At 44.0% G+C, this 16,539-nt stretch overlaps 1 protein-coding gene across 1 annotated transcript in view; it reads left to right on the forward strand.

The window, feature by feature from the left end:
- Positions 1-16,123, forward strand: part of ANO7 (anoctamin 7) — a 227,047-nt gene extending 210,924 nt beyond the window's left edge. Inside the window, exon 23 of the mRNA XM_085608600.1 lies at positions 10,067-16,123. Coding sequence (XP_085464726.1) covers positions 10,067-10,098 — 32 coding nt within the window. The 3' untranslated portion in view covers positions 10,099-16,123. The remainder of the gene's footprint in view (positions 1-10,066) is intronic.
- Positions 16,124-16,539: the final 416 nt, after the last annotated feature.

Consider the following 16,539-nt stretch of genomic DNA (forward strand, 5'->3'; position numbering starts at 1 on the left):
CCTGCGCGTGCGCACTAAAAGGAGGCGTTCGTTTTTGACTCAGAGCCCAGTCTAGGTATTTTAGTAGTTCAGACTACGTGTCAAAACTCACATATGGATGTTTGAGCTCATTTGCCCTGATTCAGGAATGAGACTTTTGATTTTATAGAGCGATAAATTGCTTTATTTTAGGTGTACCCTGTCAAAAATTGCTTGTGCTGTAATATTAGCAAATGGGAAAAATACATTCCTCCTATTTTTATTTCAAAGCTTCCATAATTGCCAAGATTTTAGAATGCTATGTGTGACAGTTTCATAACTTCAGTGCAATTATGACAGTGACACTTTCTCGCGAGCAAAATCAAGCAATGAAGAGGAGGGAAGCATATAAATATCAGAAATTACACCCATTTGAGCAACGAGAAACTCTAAGATCTTAAAACTGCTGCAGAGCACCAGAAATGGAAGGGCACTCACCAGAGACAGACTGCCTGGCCGCAGTTCTCAGTAACAGAGGGCAGGAAGGCACTGCAGCCGCTCAGATGATCTTACTGACCTGATCATTCATGACTCAAAGAGGCCAGCCTAAAAAGCAAATTTTATGGCATAGCAAGTGCAACTAGGAGATGATACAGTCGCTCAGTCTCAGGCACTTACCTTTTTGTTAGCCTGGAGAGCGGGTGCGGCGGCAACAGGTGAGCCCCGTCACACTCAGCAGCCCGGACACTGGGCCTCTTTTGCTTTTTAATGCGGGCCTAAAAGAGTCAATGCGAGTAGGCCCATGACAGGAGAAGAGCCAATGCAAGGGGGGCCGTGCCTGCACCACAATGAAGCCAACACAGCAAAAGACAACGACAAAATGCCATAATTAGGTCTCACCTGAACCAGCGCATGCGCTGGTCTGGTGAGACTTATTGAGAGGGCTCCAAAAAGTGCTACCAGGCCAGCCTAGAGCTACAGTGCATATACGCGGGCTGACTGCGCAGTTGCCTCTCACCGGCCAATGATAATGAAGAATGCCGTCGTGATCGCATGATGAGGCGTCAATATTACTCTACGGCCGGTAGCGGCAAACAGGAAAAAGAACTGCTGCACGATGCCATGGTCTGTACTCAGAAAAACAGTGTCGTCAAACGGACACACAACTGAACTGTTGGTTGCAGTCACTTGACGCCATGTCCTGGCTGTGGCCGCCCTGAGCTGAGTCTCAGCAGCGATAATAATACGTGCTGCAGCCAGCACAGGCCGGCACAACCCATACTCCTGAAATCCATACAGGTATCCATGCCCTGCTCCCCCCTTCAGTATTTTCTTTACATTTAGTCAGGACGGGGGACTAGTCCCAATATCATAACATGGCTGCAGCCACATCTTTGTTGATGTGGTGGCAACCAAATAGATCACATCATTTGTTCTGTTAGATCTGTAGATCCTCTGCAGCCTGAGATATACATACATTGTGAACCTTAATGTTTTAAAGACTACTGACTGAATTTACACCAAATCACAAAACGCAAGTTTTCTGGACCATGATCTAGCTTTCTGCCAAAAATTGTGTAATTCTATTCAGCTGTTTTTGCAACATTGCTGTTCTATTTTCCCATGTTAAAATTGCATAGGGAATATGTGTTCTGAGACCCTCACCTTTTTCTTGGCTCCCGCTTCACAAATCACCCTGAAATTTCTCCAGGAAGGAGCTGAGGTGGATGAACTTCTTTTAGAGACAGTATTGTGAAGATACGTCAAACATTGCAAAAGTTATTAGCAAACCAAAAAATTCTAACTATAACTGCCCAAACACTGACAAAGCTAGAAAGCACGGTTTCAGATACTTCCCAGGCAGCAATATATGCACTGCCTTGGGATTATACATTTTGTCCTAAACTTCAGATTCAGCATAGGAGGTTTCACTATGGCCCTACTCATTTTATCGACCTCAGAAGCATGAGAATGAGTCAGGCCTTCTACCTCTTGAACCTTTGACCCTCTGGTTACAGACACATTTCTGCAGCAGGTGCATTAACCCTCAGGTGCTATTTTTCTACAAAGGCTTCAGGTTCATTAATACCCTCAAGCACAGCGATGTCTGTGTGCCGCTCCCAGGTTGGATGAAGCTCAAAGAACAGTATGGCCTCCTCACTTCATAAACACATTTGTTGTGTCACAGAGTTGTACAGGATTGTTTTTTTCTTCACGATGGGAGTTCAAGAGGAGGGCACAGAAATGCAATCAGGAAAATCTCTGAAAACTTTCAGCAGTCTGTGATGGTGCCAGGGAGAGTGGCCTGCTGTATGGGGTATTGAAAATGAGAAGGGATCCTTCATTCTGTGATATTAGGGTTCTTTCAGTTTGTGATTATGACAGGAAAGTGACTTTCACAGTCTGTGCTGGTGTCAGAAAGATGGGCTTACTCAGTTGGTGCCAGGAAGAGGGGCCTACTGAGTTTGTGATGTTGTTGGGGAAGAGGTCTTCTTAGTGTGTGCCGGTGGGAGGAATAAGACACCTGTATATTCAGTCTCTGCTTCTGTCAGATAAAGAAATCCTAAATGTAGGGAACAAAGTGCAGGGATTTGGTTCTTTTCAACGCTTGGAGATGAGTGTAGAAGGAGCTTGGGGTTTCCTAATCAGTGGTAGATGAGGTGCTCCTCAAAACATTGAGTTTTTGTCTCTCTTCTTCAGTGCTCTGTGTTAGGATTCTGTTACAGTTTTTGGCTGGGTTTTCAGTCTTTTCATTTTTGCAATTCTTGATTTCAAGTCTGGCAAAGGCAATGCCTTGGCTTCATTGGTTGCACCAGCTGCTTTTCTTGCAAGCAGGGTGGTATGTTGCCTTTTACTGACTTGTAAGGGATGCAGAAGGTCTCAAAGATGTTTGAGGCCTGGAGGGACTGCCAGTGCAAGGATGCTGAAGTGGGAGTAGGATGGTTCTTAGTACGTAACCCTTTAAAGAGTCAACAAGAGGTGTATAGCATACTCGTATTGGAGACAGAAATGGAAGAGTCAGGAATTCTGTCCAGTAAGGCATCCCTACCATCCACTTAGGAACTGGCTAGTACTTGGAGAATATATCTGAAATTCCATTCCAGCAAAAATGCTTTTATTCTCACAAGAGAGTCAATGATATCTGTGAGTTTGAGATTTCCTGGCCAAGAGGGTTCTGAGGGAGAATTTGCTGTCACTAATGAATTCAAGTGATTTTACGCGTGCAGAAAGTTGAGGTGTGAATTCATCTAGTTTCATGTAGGAGTATCATTCGTGGATGTGTGCTTGTTTAATGTGTTTGACAATGAGGATGAATTCAGTCTTTGTTCAGTTCAGGCTATGATAGGTGCTTCATATCATCACGTCGACGAGGGCAAAGTGATCTCTGAGTCAATGTTTTTACTCGTGGAGAGTTTTTGATGATTGGTGCACTGGTGAATCTTAATATCTTGGCTGGGCAGGATCATGCATGTATAGCTTGAAGACCACAAGGAAACGCTGCAAGTCACCAGCAGCCAGGGCCTCACTAGAATATTGAACCATGCCTTACAAAAATGGTCCAACCAGCGCTACACTGCAAAAGGCCATGACTAGAATGTGGCCATGCAGGCTTTCATGTTTGGGCCGTGGCGGCCTGTCCAGCTGTGAATGCAGCGCCCTGTCTTACACCCCACCAGGAAGCTGCCAGAATGGCCAGTCTAGCCCAGCCAGAAGCCATTGAGATCTGCAGACACCCATCTAGTTGATACAGGACAAAATGGTCCATTGATGCGTGATATTGTGAGGCAGAGGAGCACAGTCAGAGGGAGAGACTTCCACAGTTTGTGCTTGAACCAGCACGAGGGGATATGTCAGCCTGTGCTTGTGTCAGGCAGAGGGTCTTTTTTGGTCAGTTGGTAGGAGTGGCAGCTTTCGGAATCTATTCCGGTGTCAGCGAGAAGGGCTCACTCAGTCTGTGTTGGCGTCATGAACTACAGGTCCCTTAGACTTTGTACATTTCAGGACTCAGAACCTTCAAATTAGATGTCAGCTCCAGCAATCTAGGCACCATCCAGCTTGTACTTTGAAGGGCAGAGCGAGAAGCCCCTGCTAAGATTTCTGTGCCCTTTCACACTGTCTCTATCTCCTTGCAGCTTTCCTTGTATCTGGCGTGGTGAAGTGTGTGTTTGTGGTGTAATGACCTTGTCACCCTTGTTCCTCAGTTCCGTGTTCTCTGTGGCGGCATGCTTTCCTGTGTGGTAAGTGTACACTTCATGTAATGTTCACTTTTTTCCATTGTCTTTATACTTTTGAAAATGCAGAGGTCGGTTCCAACCTACCCCAATTGGGTAATGTTAAAGGTGTTAATATTTTAATTTTTACACTGTATTGTATAAATATATATGCTGTCAAGTCAATTCAAAGATTCTTTATTCGGCCAATGTAGGCCATAAAAGCACAGTAAGGGCCATATTATAAAGAATGGCGATAACATTTTTGCCGCTTTAGCGGCAGGAAACTTCCGCTAAAGCGGCGATAAGGGGCTTGATAATATGCCCTTGTGAATTCCAATAGAAGCCCAGGTTCTGGTGTGAAGGACATCAAACCTGGGCTTCTATTGGAATTCACAAGGGCCTATTATCAAGCCCCTTATCGCCGCTTTAGTGGCAGTTTACTGCCGCTAAAGCGGCGATAATGTTATCGCCATTCTTGATAATATGGCCCTAAGTGCCTAAAAACAGAAATAAGTAGATAGAGCTTTCAAATAAACCATTAGTGCATATTCACTTCCAATTAACATGAATAACACCATCTAAGACCGTTCATTAAAAGAGGCAGGTTAAGGCTCAATATTAAAAGAGAAATACAGAATCACAAAATCAGGAGCTAAGAATTAGACATATAAAGTGCAGGTGCATCAGTGCATTCACAGGAGCAAAAACATTGAGTTCAATCCATAAAGTGTACCACCATTGAATAAACACTGCTATTTACCATGAAGGTCAAATCAAGTGGGAGCTTTAGAATCCTTAAACAGCTTCTTCCTATGTCTTATGTCTCCTGAAAAGAAGCTGGCAAACACAAGGCAGACCATAGGGGAGGAAAGCATCTTAGGTACAACAGTGCAGGCCTTACTTGCATAAATTGACCATTTCTTAATAACGGAAGGATGAATTGTCGGTGCCATAGAATTCGCAGAAAAATATAAAGTGCATAGTGTCCTGCTCTGAGAAATTGTCACATGGACAGGGCTTTAGGGCACCTGGCTTTGAAAATCCTTTAGGGAAAGCTAATAACCAGTGTATAAAATTGAATCTAGTCAACAGGAAGATATGATGGACATTATTAACAAGTGACAGATAAGACTGCACCGGCGAGCTTCAGCTCAATGGTATATATTTTCTCACCTTGGGCTTAGCAAATACCTTGCCTTCCCTTTCCCCAGCTGCCTAGCCGAAAACATGTGTTTGATGTTCCTCATGTCACTAGGGCGTAATGGTCTTGGGTTCGTAAACAGATCAGGGTGGCCTAGCTTCCTCAACTGCTCCAGGATGTATGACGTAACAACGCGAGTCATTACAACGCGTGCAGTTACATCGCGGTCGTTACAACGACTGCGATGTTACTACGCTATGCCATTACAACGCAAGTCTTTACATCAACTTGCGCTAGATGGCGTGCTAACATTAGAAAAGCGTAATTTACTATTCCAACTCCAGTCCACTTACCAGTATGGAAGGTGTTGGGATAGTAAACTACACTATTTGTAATGTTAGCACGCCCTCTAGCGCAAGTCGATGTAAAGACTTGCGTTGTAATGGCATGCGTTGTAAATCCACTTGCGTTGTAAAAGTTTCGTTGTAATGGTAGTGCGTTGTAAAAGTTGCGTTTTAAAGGTTGTTTACCTTTAAGGTGGGAGCTGGGCTTGACCAAATTCTCAGCCAGCGCATTATCTGTGCAACTTCAATAGGGTCAGAAATATAGCCCAGACCAAGCTCTTCGTGCAGCATGAAAGAAGGGATGTAAGTGGGGACAACAAGGAGTCTATGCAAAAATGTGTTCTCCACAACCTGCAGTTCGCTTACATCTTTGTACCCCCACACGTTGCAGCCGTAAGAGGCCATAGGGATACATTTCTCTCTATAGACCTTTATTAGGGTGGGTTCAGGTGTAGCCCCTAATCTCTTGGCAAAGTCCATAGTTGCACCCACTGCCCTTGCCAGAACGTTCTTTTTATGTGCTCTTTGTGTGACCTCTGTCATCAAACAACACTCCCAAATAAGGGAAAGTCAAAATTTTAGTAAGTTCTACCCCCCTACAGAAGAACTTATGGCCGATCTCCTTCTGGGTGCCAATCGCCATAGTGTGGGATTTGGAAAAACTGGTTGCGAGATCTAGAGAGTCCATGAAATCAATAAAAGTATTTCAAAGATTTCAAAGACCTACGGCAGTCCGAGCAAACAGCACTGCGTCATCTGCATATAATGAGGCAGGAATAAGTCTTGAGCCAGCCCCAGGGATGTCTTTACTGGATGCTGATAGTGCATCCCCTAACTTGTTGATATAGAGGGTAAACAGCAGGGGGGGGCAGAAAACACCCCTGCCTTACCCCCCTCTCTTGACCTCCCACAAGGCTGACACACAGCCATCCTCATTGTACCTAACTGCGGCTTGATATTAGATTGAGAGGAATATGGAAAAGCCACCACATCTACATCCATGCCCATAACCATAAGAATTGGCCAGAGCTTGGATCTATTAACGTGTTCGAACGCCGAGGTTAGGTCCATAAAAGTCATATGCAGGGAGCCCCTCTTAGCTATGGTGTATTTCTCCTTGACCATTTGTAAGATGATGCATTGATCCAGTGTCCCTCTGCCCTGTCTAAAACCATGCTAAAAATCTCAAATAAAATTTAAGGTATCTAACCAGGAGGTTAGGCACTCCAGGACCACCTTGCCCATAACTTTTGTGGCTGAGTCTAAATGGGAGATCAGACGGTAACATACTGGGTCGTCCCTCACACCTTTTTTTAAAATAGGTATAATGATAGCCTTGGACCAAGAAGAGGGGAAGCCACACTAGCAGGCCTCATTAAAAACCTGTGTCAATATCTTGGCCCAAGTCAAAGGGTCAGCTTTATAAAGGTCTGGAGGGACCCTGTCCGGTCCCGGCACATTTCCCCCGGCTGTGGTCACAATGACTTTATACACCTCTTATACATTGTTGACAATGATAAGGTATCACTCTGTCTAATCCCCCCCCCGCCCCAGGTCATTGCCACTGTACATCCCTTCAATGTTGGACCCATATCTCTGACGGTATAATACAGTCCACTCTGGAATTTGCTGAATCTTAAAGACGGGGCTATTGACCACTTCCCAAAACTTGGTACTATCGGCCAGCACACTGGCCTGACCTTGGGCCTCCCACGTCCGCTCCCTAATAAGGTTTTTCGTCTGCTGGGTTGCAAGTTTATAGGCCCGCCCACAGATCCTGCCCCTTTCCTCAACCCTGGGCTTCTGCTTAAGAACCATCATTAAGTTCCTGTGTGTCTTGGAGCATTTGCCATCAAACCACTTTTTTTTCCCTTGGCTCCATTAGATCTACAGTGACTGGTTAAATTGTCGGCTATCTGCATGGTTAATTCATTAAAGCATCTAATACAAATCTGTCCTGCGTTCTACTATCAAGACATTGTGCGATCTCATGGGTGCATTCCACATACAGATTGTCTAAAAAGATCTCCGGTATCACCTTCTCCTATTTTAATCTGTGTGCTTGATCTCTTGCACTAATGGCGCTATTTGAGATGATCCTGCCCTCCTCCCTTGGTATGTCTAAGGATCGGGCCAGTTCCAGCAATATGGGATTATGATCGCTGTAACTGCTCTAGGAGACTGTTAGTTTATGGACTGCTGACACCAAAGGAGCAGAAAACATTATAAAATCAATGGTGGTGGAACAGCCCCTACCCGAATGAGTGGGAACAGAAACATCCACTCCAGTCTGTCCTAGGCAATGCAGAATCCTTTTGTGGGTTGGTGGTTTTATTGGGTAATGGAGACTTCTCTGCTGCCACCTTTCAATAGACCCAAAAGAGCATAAATTATAGATAAAAAATAGGTAAGAACCTAGTGGGTTTCAAATACTCCATATAAAGGTAAACGGTATCGCCTTAAAATGACGTGGGTGTGTTATTGTGATTATGTATGCAGGATTTTGTTAGTTTCAAATGTCAAGAGTGAGGCCAGATACTTACTCATGCTTCATCAACCTTTGTATTCCTTCTGCCCATCTTGATGGTTCAGTCATTTTTAAGGATACTCTGGCTTGGGGCTCAACAAAGACAATATCATAAGTGAGTACATATTTCAATAGCGAAGTTCTGAGATGGGAAATTTAAACATTTGCTGGGGTACGAGGCACACAGAAGTCTCCAACATGAAAACGGTTCGGCAGTAGTTCTGATATTGACTCCCTTAGCTATCACCCTGTCATTTTTGGAGATGGTACAAGTCTTAACAGACGCAACTTCAGATCTTCTACCCAGAAGCATTGGTAAGGGCGGTGCTCTGGGCTTGAACTAAAGTGCTGTGCACAAAGCCAAAGACAGTTGTTTCTTTCACCTTAATTAGAACACAGATTTTTAAAGGACACTTTCCATCTTCTTTGGTCTCAAGGCCAGCATTGCATTCCCCATCAACTGGATCATTGCACAGCTGTTTTAAGAAGCCCCAATGGCCCAATACACATCTTAAATTTGAGCCATCCTGTGCTGCCTTGACCTGAGGACAGCAGCTGTCATGATGAGCAGGCTGTGGCCCTCTCCATGGATTGTTAAAGGATATGCGGTCTCCAAACAGCCCATAACTAGGCAACTAAACAACGCATTTCTTTCAATATTGTCCATAAATCAGTCAATCCGTATTTGCAACACTTGTGACCTTAAGGGTATCTGGGAGCAAAGTGTGCCGTGTCTCAGTCGAAAAGCCAGGTCTTGAGTTTAAATATATCCTGGTGATATGAATGTTTGTTTTGTTAGGAGCAAAGTGATATGTAGGCCTTCTTCTTGTTGCTCTTGCCCCCGAGATACACTGACTTAAACCTCGAAGGCTTGCCCATACATTATATCATCATGACTCAGATCTCCAGTGTCACAGCCCATGCACTATGTGCCTCAGACTGTGAAACTAAAGCCATTTTTTAGACAGCACTGCCAATGAAATTGTCACAGAGCTGAAAATTGATTCAAATAAAGTGGTATTCCATTAAAAATTAAATATTCAGAAGAGTAAGTGTCTGACTAGGTAACACCAGTTTTGTTGTGATAAATATTCAAGTACAGTACAACTAGCCACTCCGGCTACCACTCAAGTCAAGTGGCCTCAGTCTGGTCATTTGACATATGGATCTCTGCCCTCGCGGAAAGGGGAATGGTTATGGTTGTCACAAACACGTTTATATAGACTGGTGGCATAGCCCAACGCAGCAGCTGGGGATTCAAATTTGTAATTTTAGGTATTGCCATGGTCTGGAACGCTCTACAATTAGGGCAGAGCATTCGGGAGACCAATCATGCAATACATCACGTTTTACTAGGCCCTACATCTAAAAAATAGAATCCCAAAGAGGTCTCAATGATTATCGTCCTCACTTGCAGGTTCATCAATGAGTGGGCAAACTGAATGTACTAAGAGATTGAGTTACCCTAGGGCCAACGCCCATAGCCTGACGAGTGGCCGTGAGTATTGCACTGGCACTGCCTGAGCAAATCTAGATCTGTTGACAAGTGCACGTGTTTGGTATCTGGCACTTTGACTCCAGCAGCATTTGTGACCATGAACTCCACTAGTCCAGGAGGGCTGGCCTATAGGGTAAGTGGGAGATTTCCAAACTGACATGCATCTCTGAAAGACAGTAGGGCTGAAGAAGAGTCAGCCTTATGCCAGGTTCCCCCTGATACTTGACTGATTCTTTTCAACCTCTACTTACTTTTCTGAGATACAAGCCCCAGAGGAAATCTCTGAATATCCATTTTCAACACCTACCACTGTTTATAACTGTAATAAAAAGAAAATATACTTTTTTCGTAACTGTCTTGTCTGATTTTTTTCCTCATGAACAGCAAGTAGCCTTTCATCCAGCAGCCTGACCTAAGAATGCCAGAGGCCACCATGAAAAAATTGTGGAAGCCACTTTTCCATTTTCAGCTGTTGCAGGATGAGTCACGAGACCTTCCAGGGGCAGTGTTGACGGAGGAAGCTCTAGCATCGAGAAAGTCATGAAAAGAAGATCTCCAAGGACGGAAAGACTGGGCAGCTCAACGCAAACATGTTTGCATGACTCAAAGTCTCCATCTTGAGTGGTTGATTTCTTAGCAAAGGAGATTGTTGTTTGGCACTCAAGTTAAGGACTTTAGTCCTTCCAGAAACAAAGAGGTCTTGTCAACAATGTTTAATCATCACCAATTTGGAGACTATACCACTAGCACCCTGCCCTTCTGGACATTTTAGGTTTCCAGATTGTGCTTGTCGGTGTGGGATTCCACATTACTGAAGGCAAGCAATGCATGTGTTAATCCTCAAACTCTTTACACCAAGACTACAATTCACTCTCTCTATCAAAGGACTGTAGCAGCAGAAAGCGTTTTACTCTCAATACATATGTTTTGCCTTAACAGTGATGGTTGCAAACCTTGTAATCATCTAGCACAGGCTTGCGCTTTGTTTCGCCCTGCTGCCGTTGTTCAAGAAACCTTGCTGCTGCCAAGTGGGTGCTTCCAGTTTTGCTTGCTTCTTGTCTTTATGCTTGGCAGAACTCAACTTGCACATTTTAGTATCACGTAGAAATACTGGATGCCCAAATTTTTTACAGCACTAGGTTCTCTCATCTTCTCTGAAGCTGTCATTTCCTTTCATTGCAGCTTCTTAGCTCTGGCAGTGATTGAACAGATGGCCAAAAAGGCTGAGTGGGAAAAATGGGAACAGCGAGGAGGTAGAGCGAGGCAAATGTGTGTGTGTGTGTGTGTGCACAAGCAGATGCACGCGTGCCTTTTTATGCATGCATGTGTGTATGCTGTCAAATGAGTACATGAGCATGTATATTGGGTATGACACTGTGTACAAAGATAAACGGTACATGATTGTACTCCTGTTACCAACCTTGGAAGGTCTGCCACATGGTGATGGAGCCATAAACAAATCCTTAAATCAGTTAACCAAAGTGGGGCACCATTCAGCACCACACATGCAGAAGACTCATATTACCTGACCTTCCCATCTCTTCACTTGCTTATCTGGTGGCTGCCTCAGTTTCCCTGTTTAGGCCAGTTGACTACAACTGGGGGTATAGGGAGGATTCTGCTAATAAGAGACAGCAAAGGACTAGTTATAGTAGAGTCACCATAGAGTTTTCATAATATCACCTCTGTGCTCTGGCTCTTTCCTATTCCTATGGACTTGCATATATTCGTTAGGCAAAGAAATGAAAGAGAGGAAAGACATCAGCTTATATTTCTAAGGACCTATTGGTTGGAGCAGACCTCCTTTCTGGATTAAGTGCCAAGGGCATAAAGTTGGTTGAATGCACATAGGGTGTCAGAAGTATCCATTTGACAATCATTTTGAATAAGCAAATGTCGGGTGAATGTCTATAATGCCCCATTACTGCCCAAAGATTCTCTACATGGGGAAGAGCCATGCAAAGTATAGCAATGTTTTAAAAAAGAGAAAATCGGTCTTGCACTATTTGTCTTGGACCAAGATTTCTTGACTCTGCTCTGCCCAAAGTGACAAATTGATGAGAAAAGTAAGAGTAGATCTGGTCTAGGGAGAAGCGTAGAGTATAGGTAATATCCAAAGCTGAGGAATTATGCAGGTAAGAATCAATTGTGGACTCAAAACCTGGTCCTGTTGGAAAGCTGGAAAGCATTCTGGTATAGGGAACTCTTGACTCTTGATTAGACTGGCCAAGTGTATGATTGTGAAAAGAGAGATTTCCTATTGTGGAAAGATGGCATTACAAAATATGAAAGGCTTGTACATAAGGCTGAGAAGAAGAAGACCATATTCCCACAGGAGAGTAGGAATTCCTACTGGTGAAAACAGATGAAAGAGACCTAAAAGCAGATGTGTTATTGGTTAATTGAAGACCGAAAATGATTCTTCATGTCCGTCCCTGAATTGCGGCCTAGTACAATTTGCACATATGCACGTATGTACCTAGGCCCCTGACTCATGTTAGTGTCTGGTAGAAAAATTGACATAATTGAAGGAGAAAGTAAAAACGTTGCTCATTTTCTGAATGACACAGTAGTTAAATGTAGTCATGGGCTCATACATTGGGATTTCCCATAGCCACCTGTACCTCAACATTTTCAGGTCACAGGGGAAAGCACTAAAACTGGTCACTCCTCAGAATCATGGAAGATGCAAGCTCTTTCCTGAGTCAATAGGTTTAGGAGCAGTGGAGGAGTCACTATTTTGCTGCCTGCCCCAGATACAGCAATGGCCTGGCCATGCTAAAGCCATCAGTACTATACAACAAATTTTACTTTTGACGTTTGACTTTTTCTTGAACTTTTGCAAAGAAAAGGGATTGGAGGTAGGATGTAAATTAATCATCATGGCCAGATTATGATAGGATAGGTAGGATCTCAAACTAGTGATGAGTCCACACAATAATTTCAACTAAGGTATGTGTGCTTGGAGGATAGAAAATATTCGGTATGAAGGTCATTGGGAGGGAGAGCTTCAAACTGTAGGCTAGCGGAGAGGAACATACCTTTAAGTAAGTGTGACTACAGGGGCTCTTGTGGCCTTACTCAATGGGGTTTATTTGACCCTTGGCTTGGGTGACCAGAGGACCTGAGAGCAACAGCAGTTGCAAGTGATTTTCTATATCTAAAGGTGTATGCGAGTGGTGTATACTTCATTAGGATCCCGTGCATGTCGTAATGAATGCCGTGGACTCTTAGGAGCCGCCTTGGCAGAAACATGTCAACACTTTAGTGGGGTTGGGGTACTAGTTCCCCTATACTCCACGCCCAGTTTTTAATACCCAGTGATTCCCGGCTAAGTAACATTCACACCGGGTTACCACATTGATTTTTAACTTATTTTATGGTTCCTTGGCTTAAAAAGCGCCTCCCTGATCTCAGGGTGTAGGCCCGCCCTCTATCAAACAGGGAGTTTGGAGAGTGTGGGGTTGCCCAATGATGAAGCATGCCACCAGGCAGGTGTGTGAGGACATCCCATCAACATTTTTGCGTGTCGGAGAGTAATTAGACAGACAGGAAGAAACTAATTGATAGAGACTGTGGAACAACCCGGTTCTATTGTTCCGGGGTTGTGTTCATTGTTGACTCAGTTGATCTTTTTGTGGAAAAAAGAGGTCATTTATCTCAGCCAGGAGCACCACTGATGTGCTATCACGACTCGGGCTAGCGTGAGTATCTGATGTTTCTGCAGAGGGTGTTATTGAGTCCAGTTGTAGTGATCAAGAATAGCATGAAACCTCCCACTTTTTTCTGGCTAAGAAACTGAGGCAATACAAACCTTTGACTCTTTTCTTTGATAAAGAGGTTCTATGCTGTCCAAGCACAGTAGCCTCCACTTCACTCAAACCTCTGCTGAAACTACCATGGGGTTTGTCTAGCATGCTAGAGAGGGATAGACGACTCACAGGGTGTATCCCATTTTGATAACTTAAAGTATCAGGATTCTCCTAGAGATCAAAGACTACTAGTACATTCAGTAAACCCTTTCCCAGACACCCTTCTCCTTACTTTATTGGCTTGGAAGTCTTCTGAATGGCGTAAGTAAAAGACATCCTTGGGAAGTCAGGACAATTACTTTCCTTCTATAAAAAGTGGCCCTTCAACTAAAAGTGGGAAACAAACTTGGGTTTCCAACAACAGAATCTCTTCCTGGACTGGGATGAGGACATGTGGTTTGCTGCAGGCTCACTGACCAAAATGGCTTTTAGACTTTAAGGTAAATACTGAGCTGACTGTAAGAAGCCTTGTGACCTGGACAAAGGAAGCACAACCTCACTGAGCGCTGTAGCCCTCTTCGCACCAGCCTTCATTCGCTCTATATATTTCCAAATAGTTTAAAACCTTTGAAAGGAACATTGGTGACTTTGCCCTAAGCTTCATTTTGAGTGAATGGCTCAGACCCAGTGTAGAAGTAAACCTAAAGCCATGGTGCCTGTAGCCATTGAGGAGGTCGCTTGAAATGAACACAGTATGCTGTTGCCTTTTTTATTCATGGCTGACCTCGAACTTGGAACTAGTCCTGATTCATCTTGGGAGGAAGCTTAGTATAATATATACAACCTAATGCAATACATAGAGTCGGTACTTAGCTGGATGTCAGCCAGATATAGCATAGGACCACCAGTCTGGAATCGCTTCCAGTTTGAATTTCCAAGAGCTTAGTCTTGCCCATGTAAACAGGTAAGGATGCTGTGTCTTGAATCTGATCCACAGTAAATGCCACAGATGGGGGGAGGATGCCTGCTCATTTCAAAGAATGGTTCCTCCCTCTGGCACCTTTTTTCAAGCCTCTTCAAAAGCTTTGTGTACTGTGTGGCTTTTCCATAGCACCATAATTACTACTTGACCTGTGACTCAGTATAGTACAAAAGTCTACAATAACGTTGCTAGATGACACCAGCATAACGATAGTCTCATTCTGCTCAATGGCCCTGGAGGGTCTTAGAAAGTATTTAGTCAACATATTCACCACAGTCATCATGAGGGTCCCCTTCTGGATTGTCTGCCTTTGGGTCCAAGGCATCCTGTAGTGGAAGAAGCCTCATGGGTGCAGGAACCATCTGTGAAACTCTTGTTCTCCATTCTCAATTGATTTTTAGAGCTGGGGGGTCTGAAGAAATTGGTCCCAAGTAGACAAGGAGGACATCAGACTGACAAAATCAAAATACAAGGCTGAGAAAGGTTCCAGACATTGATGTGGCTATTCGTCATCTGAGCCCTATTCTGTAGAACCCTACACTTTGGGGTTACCCAGTCAAGAGGAGGTAAATGAAATGAGGTAACCAAAATTACCTGAAAAGAGATTAAAGGTACAATGCTTGCATTGCCCGGTGCCTTTACATCCATGTGGCTGCTTGCACACAGGCTGAAGCTCAACCAAAGACGTCTAAGCAAGAGCTATAGGACCCATGAATGGTGTGCATTACGCTATAGGCTGCGCAGTATGTCAATGATAGATTTGGTACTGTATTGTGTACCGGCCTCTCACAATTAATTCAGATGTCTTCCAGAGGAGAATAAAATAGTTTCCTGTAGGAGACATGCGGGCTTTCTTACATCAACAGTTTGCAGTTCTTAAGGAACATCGGAGCAATAGTGAGGCACAGAGAGGAGGCGTGGACTGGATGCTTATTCCTTTGTCCAATGACTTAATATCTAGCAGGTTAGTTGTTGCAAACCACTAGTGACACAAGAAGCAGACTAAATATGTAACATTATTGGAGAAAGAAATATATGGATGCCCCATATATCACCTTCCCTCTTCACAACTAAAAAAATTGAGAGGCTCTGATGAAAGCATATAATGGTTTCTGGTCTGTAGGAGGTGGCAAAAAAGGGAACGATGTATGGTGTGCAGCTGTGCAGCAATGGGGTTGGAACCACAACCACGCGCCCAATTCATTAGTGGAAGTGGTCTGTGCACAACTTTATTTAACAGTTTTCAGTCCCATCATTAGGTAGTAAGCTTCCTATTGCGTAGGAATAGGAAAGAGCCAAGGTTTTAGAATTTGTTCATGGAGGTCAGGTTGAGGGGGGAACATCAGGCCACAAATTCATGGCAAGGATGGTGTAATTTATTTACTTCACTCAGCATTGGACAACTGAGCTGTGAACAATATGCCAAGGACCACCACATCATTGGCCCAATCACACAATGGAAGGGATCCTGGAAATATCCTCAGGCTAATACGGGTAGGGCTCCAATTGTCCTACAAAGGTATTTTGGGGTGGGTGGGGGAAATCACCCTCTCAATGTAGTACACCATCCAGAAAACTTCAGAGTCCCATTCTCATCAAGCCTAGCCCCTAGGTTCGGGTCTGTGGAAGGGCTGGTGAAGGGCTCACAGTGCGCATGACATATTCTGTAATTCATATTATTTTTAAATAAAGGTAATTGTTTGCACATTATAAAATCCAGGTGAATCATGAGTGTTACTTTTGTTTGTATATAGTTTTGATTGACTTTCACTGTAGCATTCAGTAAACTTTATGTACAGTCTCAATGCCATTTACTTTTTAGTTATCAAACAGCGCCCCCCCAGGCTCTCACAAGTGGGCACACATGTTGAGCTTTCTCAACGCAAACAGAAGGTTTCTCAATGTGAGCGGTCATGACTATTCGCGACCACCCGCGTTGAGAAATCTGACCACCCGCACTGATAAATCTCTCCGGGAGGTGGAATTTCCTTGCTCCCGCTCACAAACTTGATGTTTGCGAGCACGAGCAAGGAAAAGACTTTGCTATGTGGAGCAGAGTTTTTTGGAATTACGCCTGCTTCGCGGAGTGCAGAAAACTCTGTGAACAGAGCGGAGTTTACCGC

This window comes from Triturus cristatus, chromosome 1_2, assembly GCF_964204655.1.
Source record: "Triturus cristatus chromosome 1_2, aTriCri1.1, whole genome shotgun sequence".
Taxonomy (NCBI): domain Eukaryota; kingdom Metazoa; phylum Chordata; class Amphibia; order Caudata; family Salamandridae; genus Triturus; species Triturus cristatus.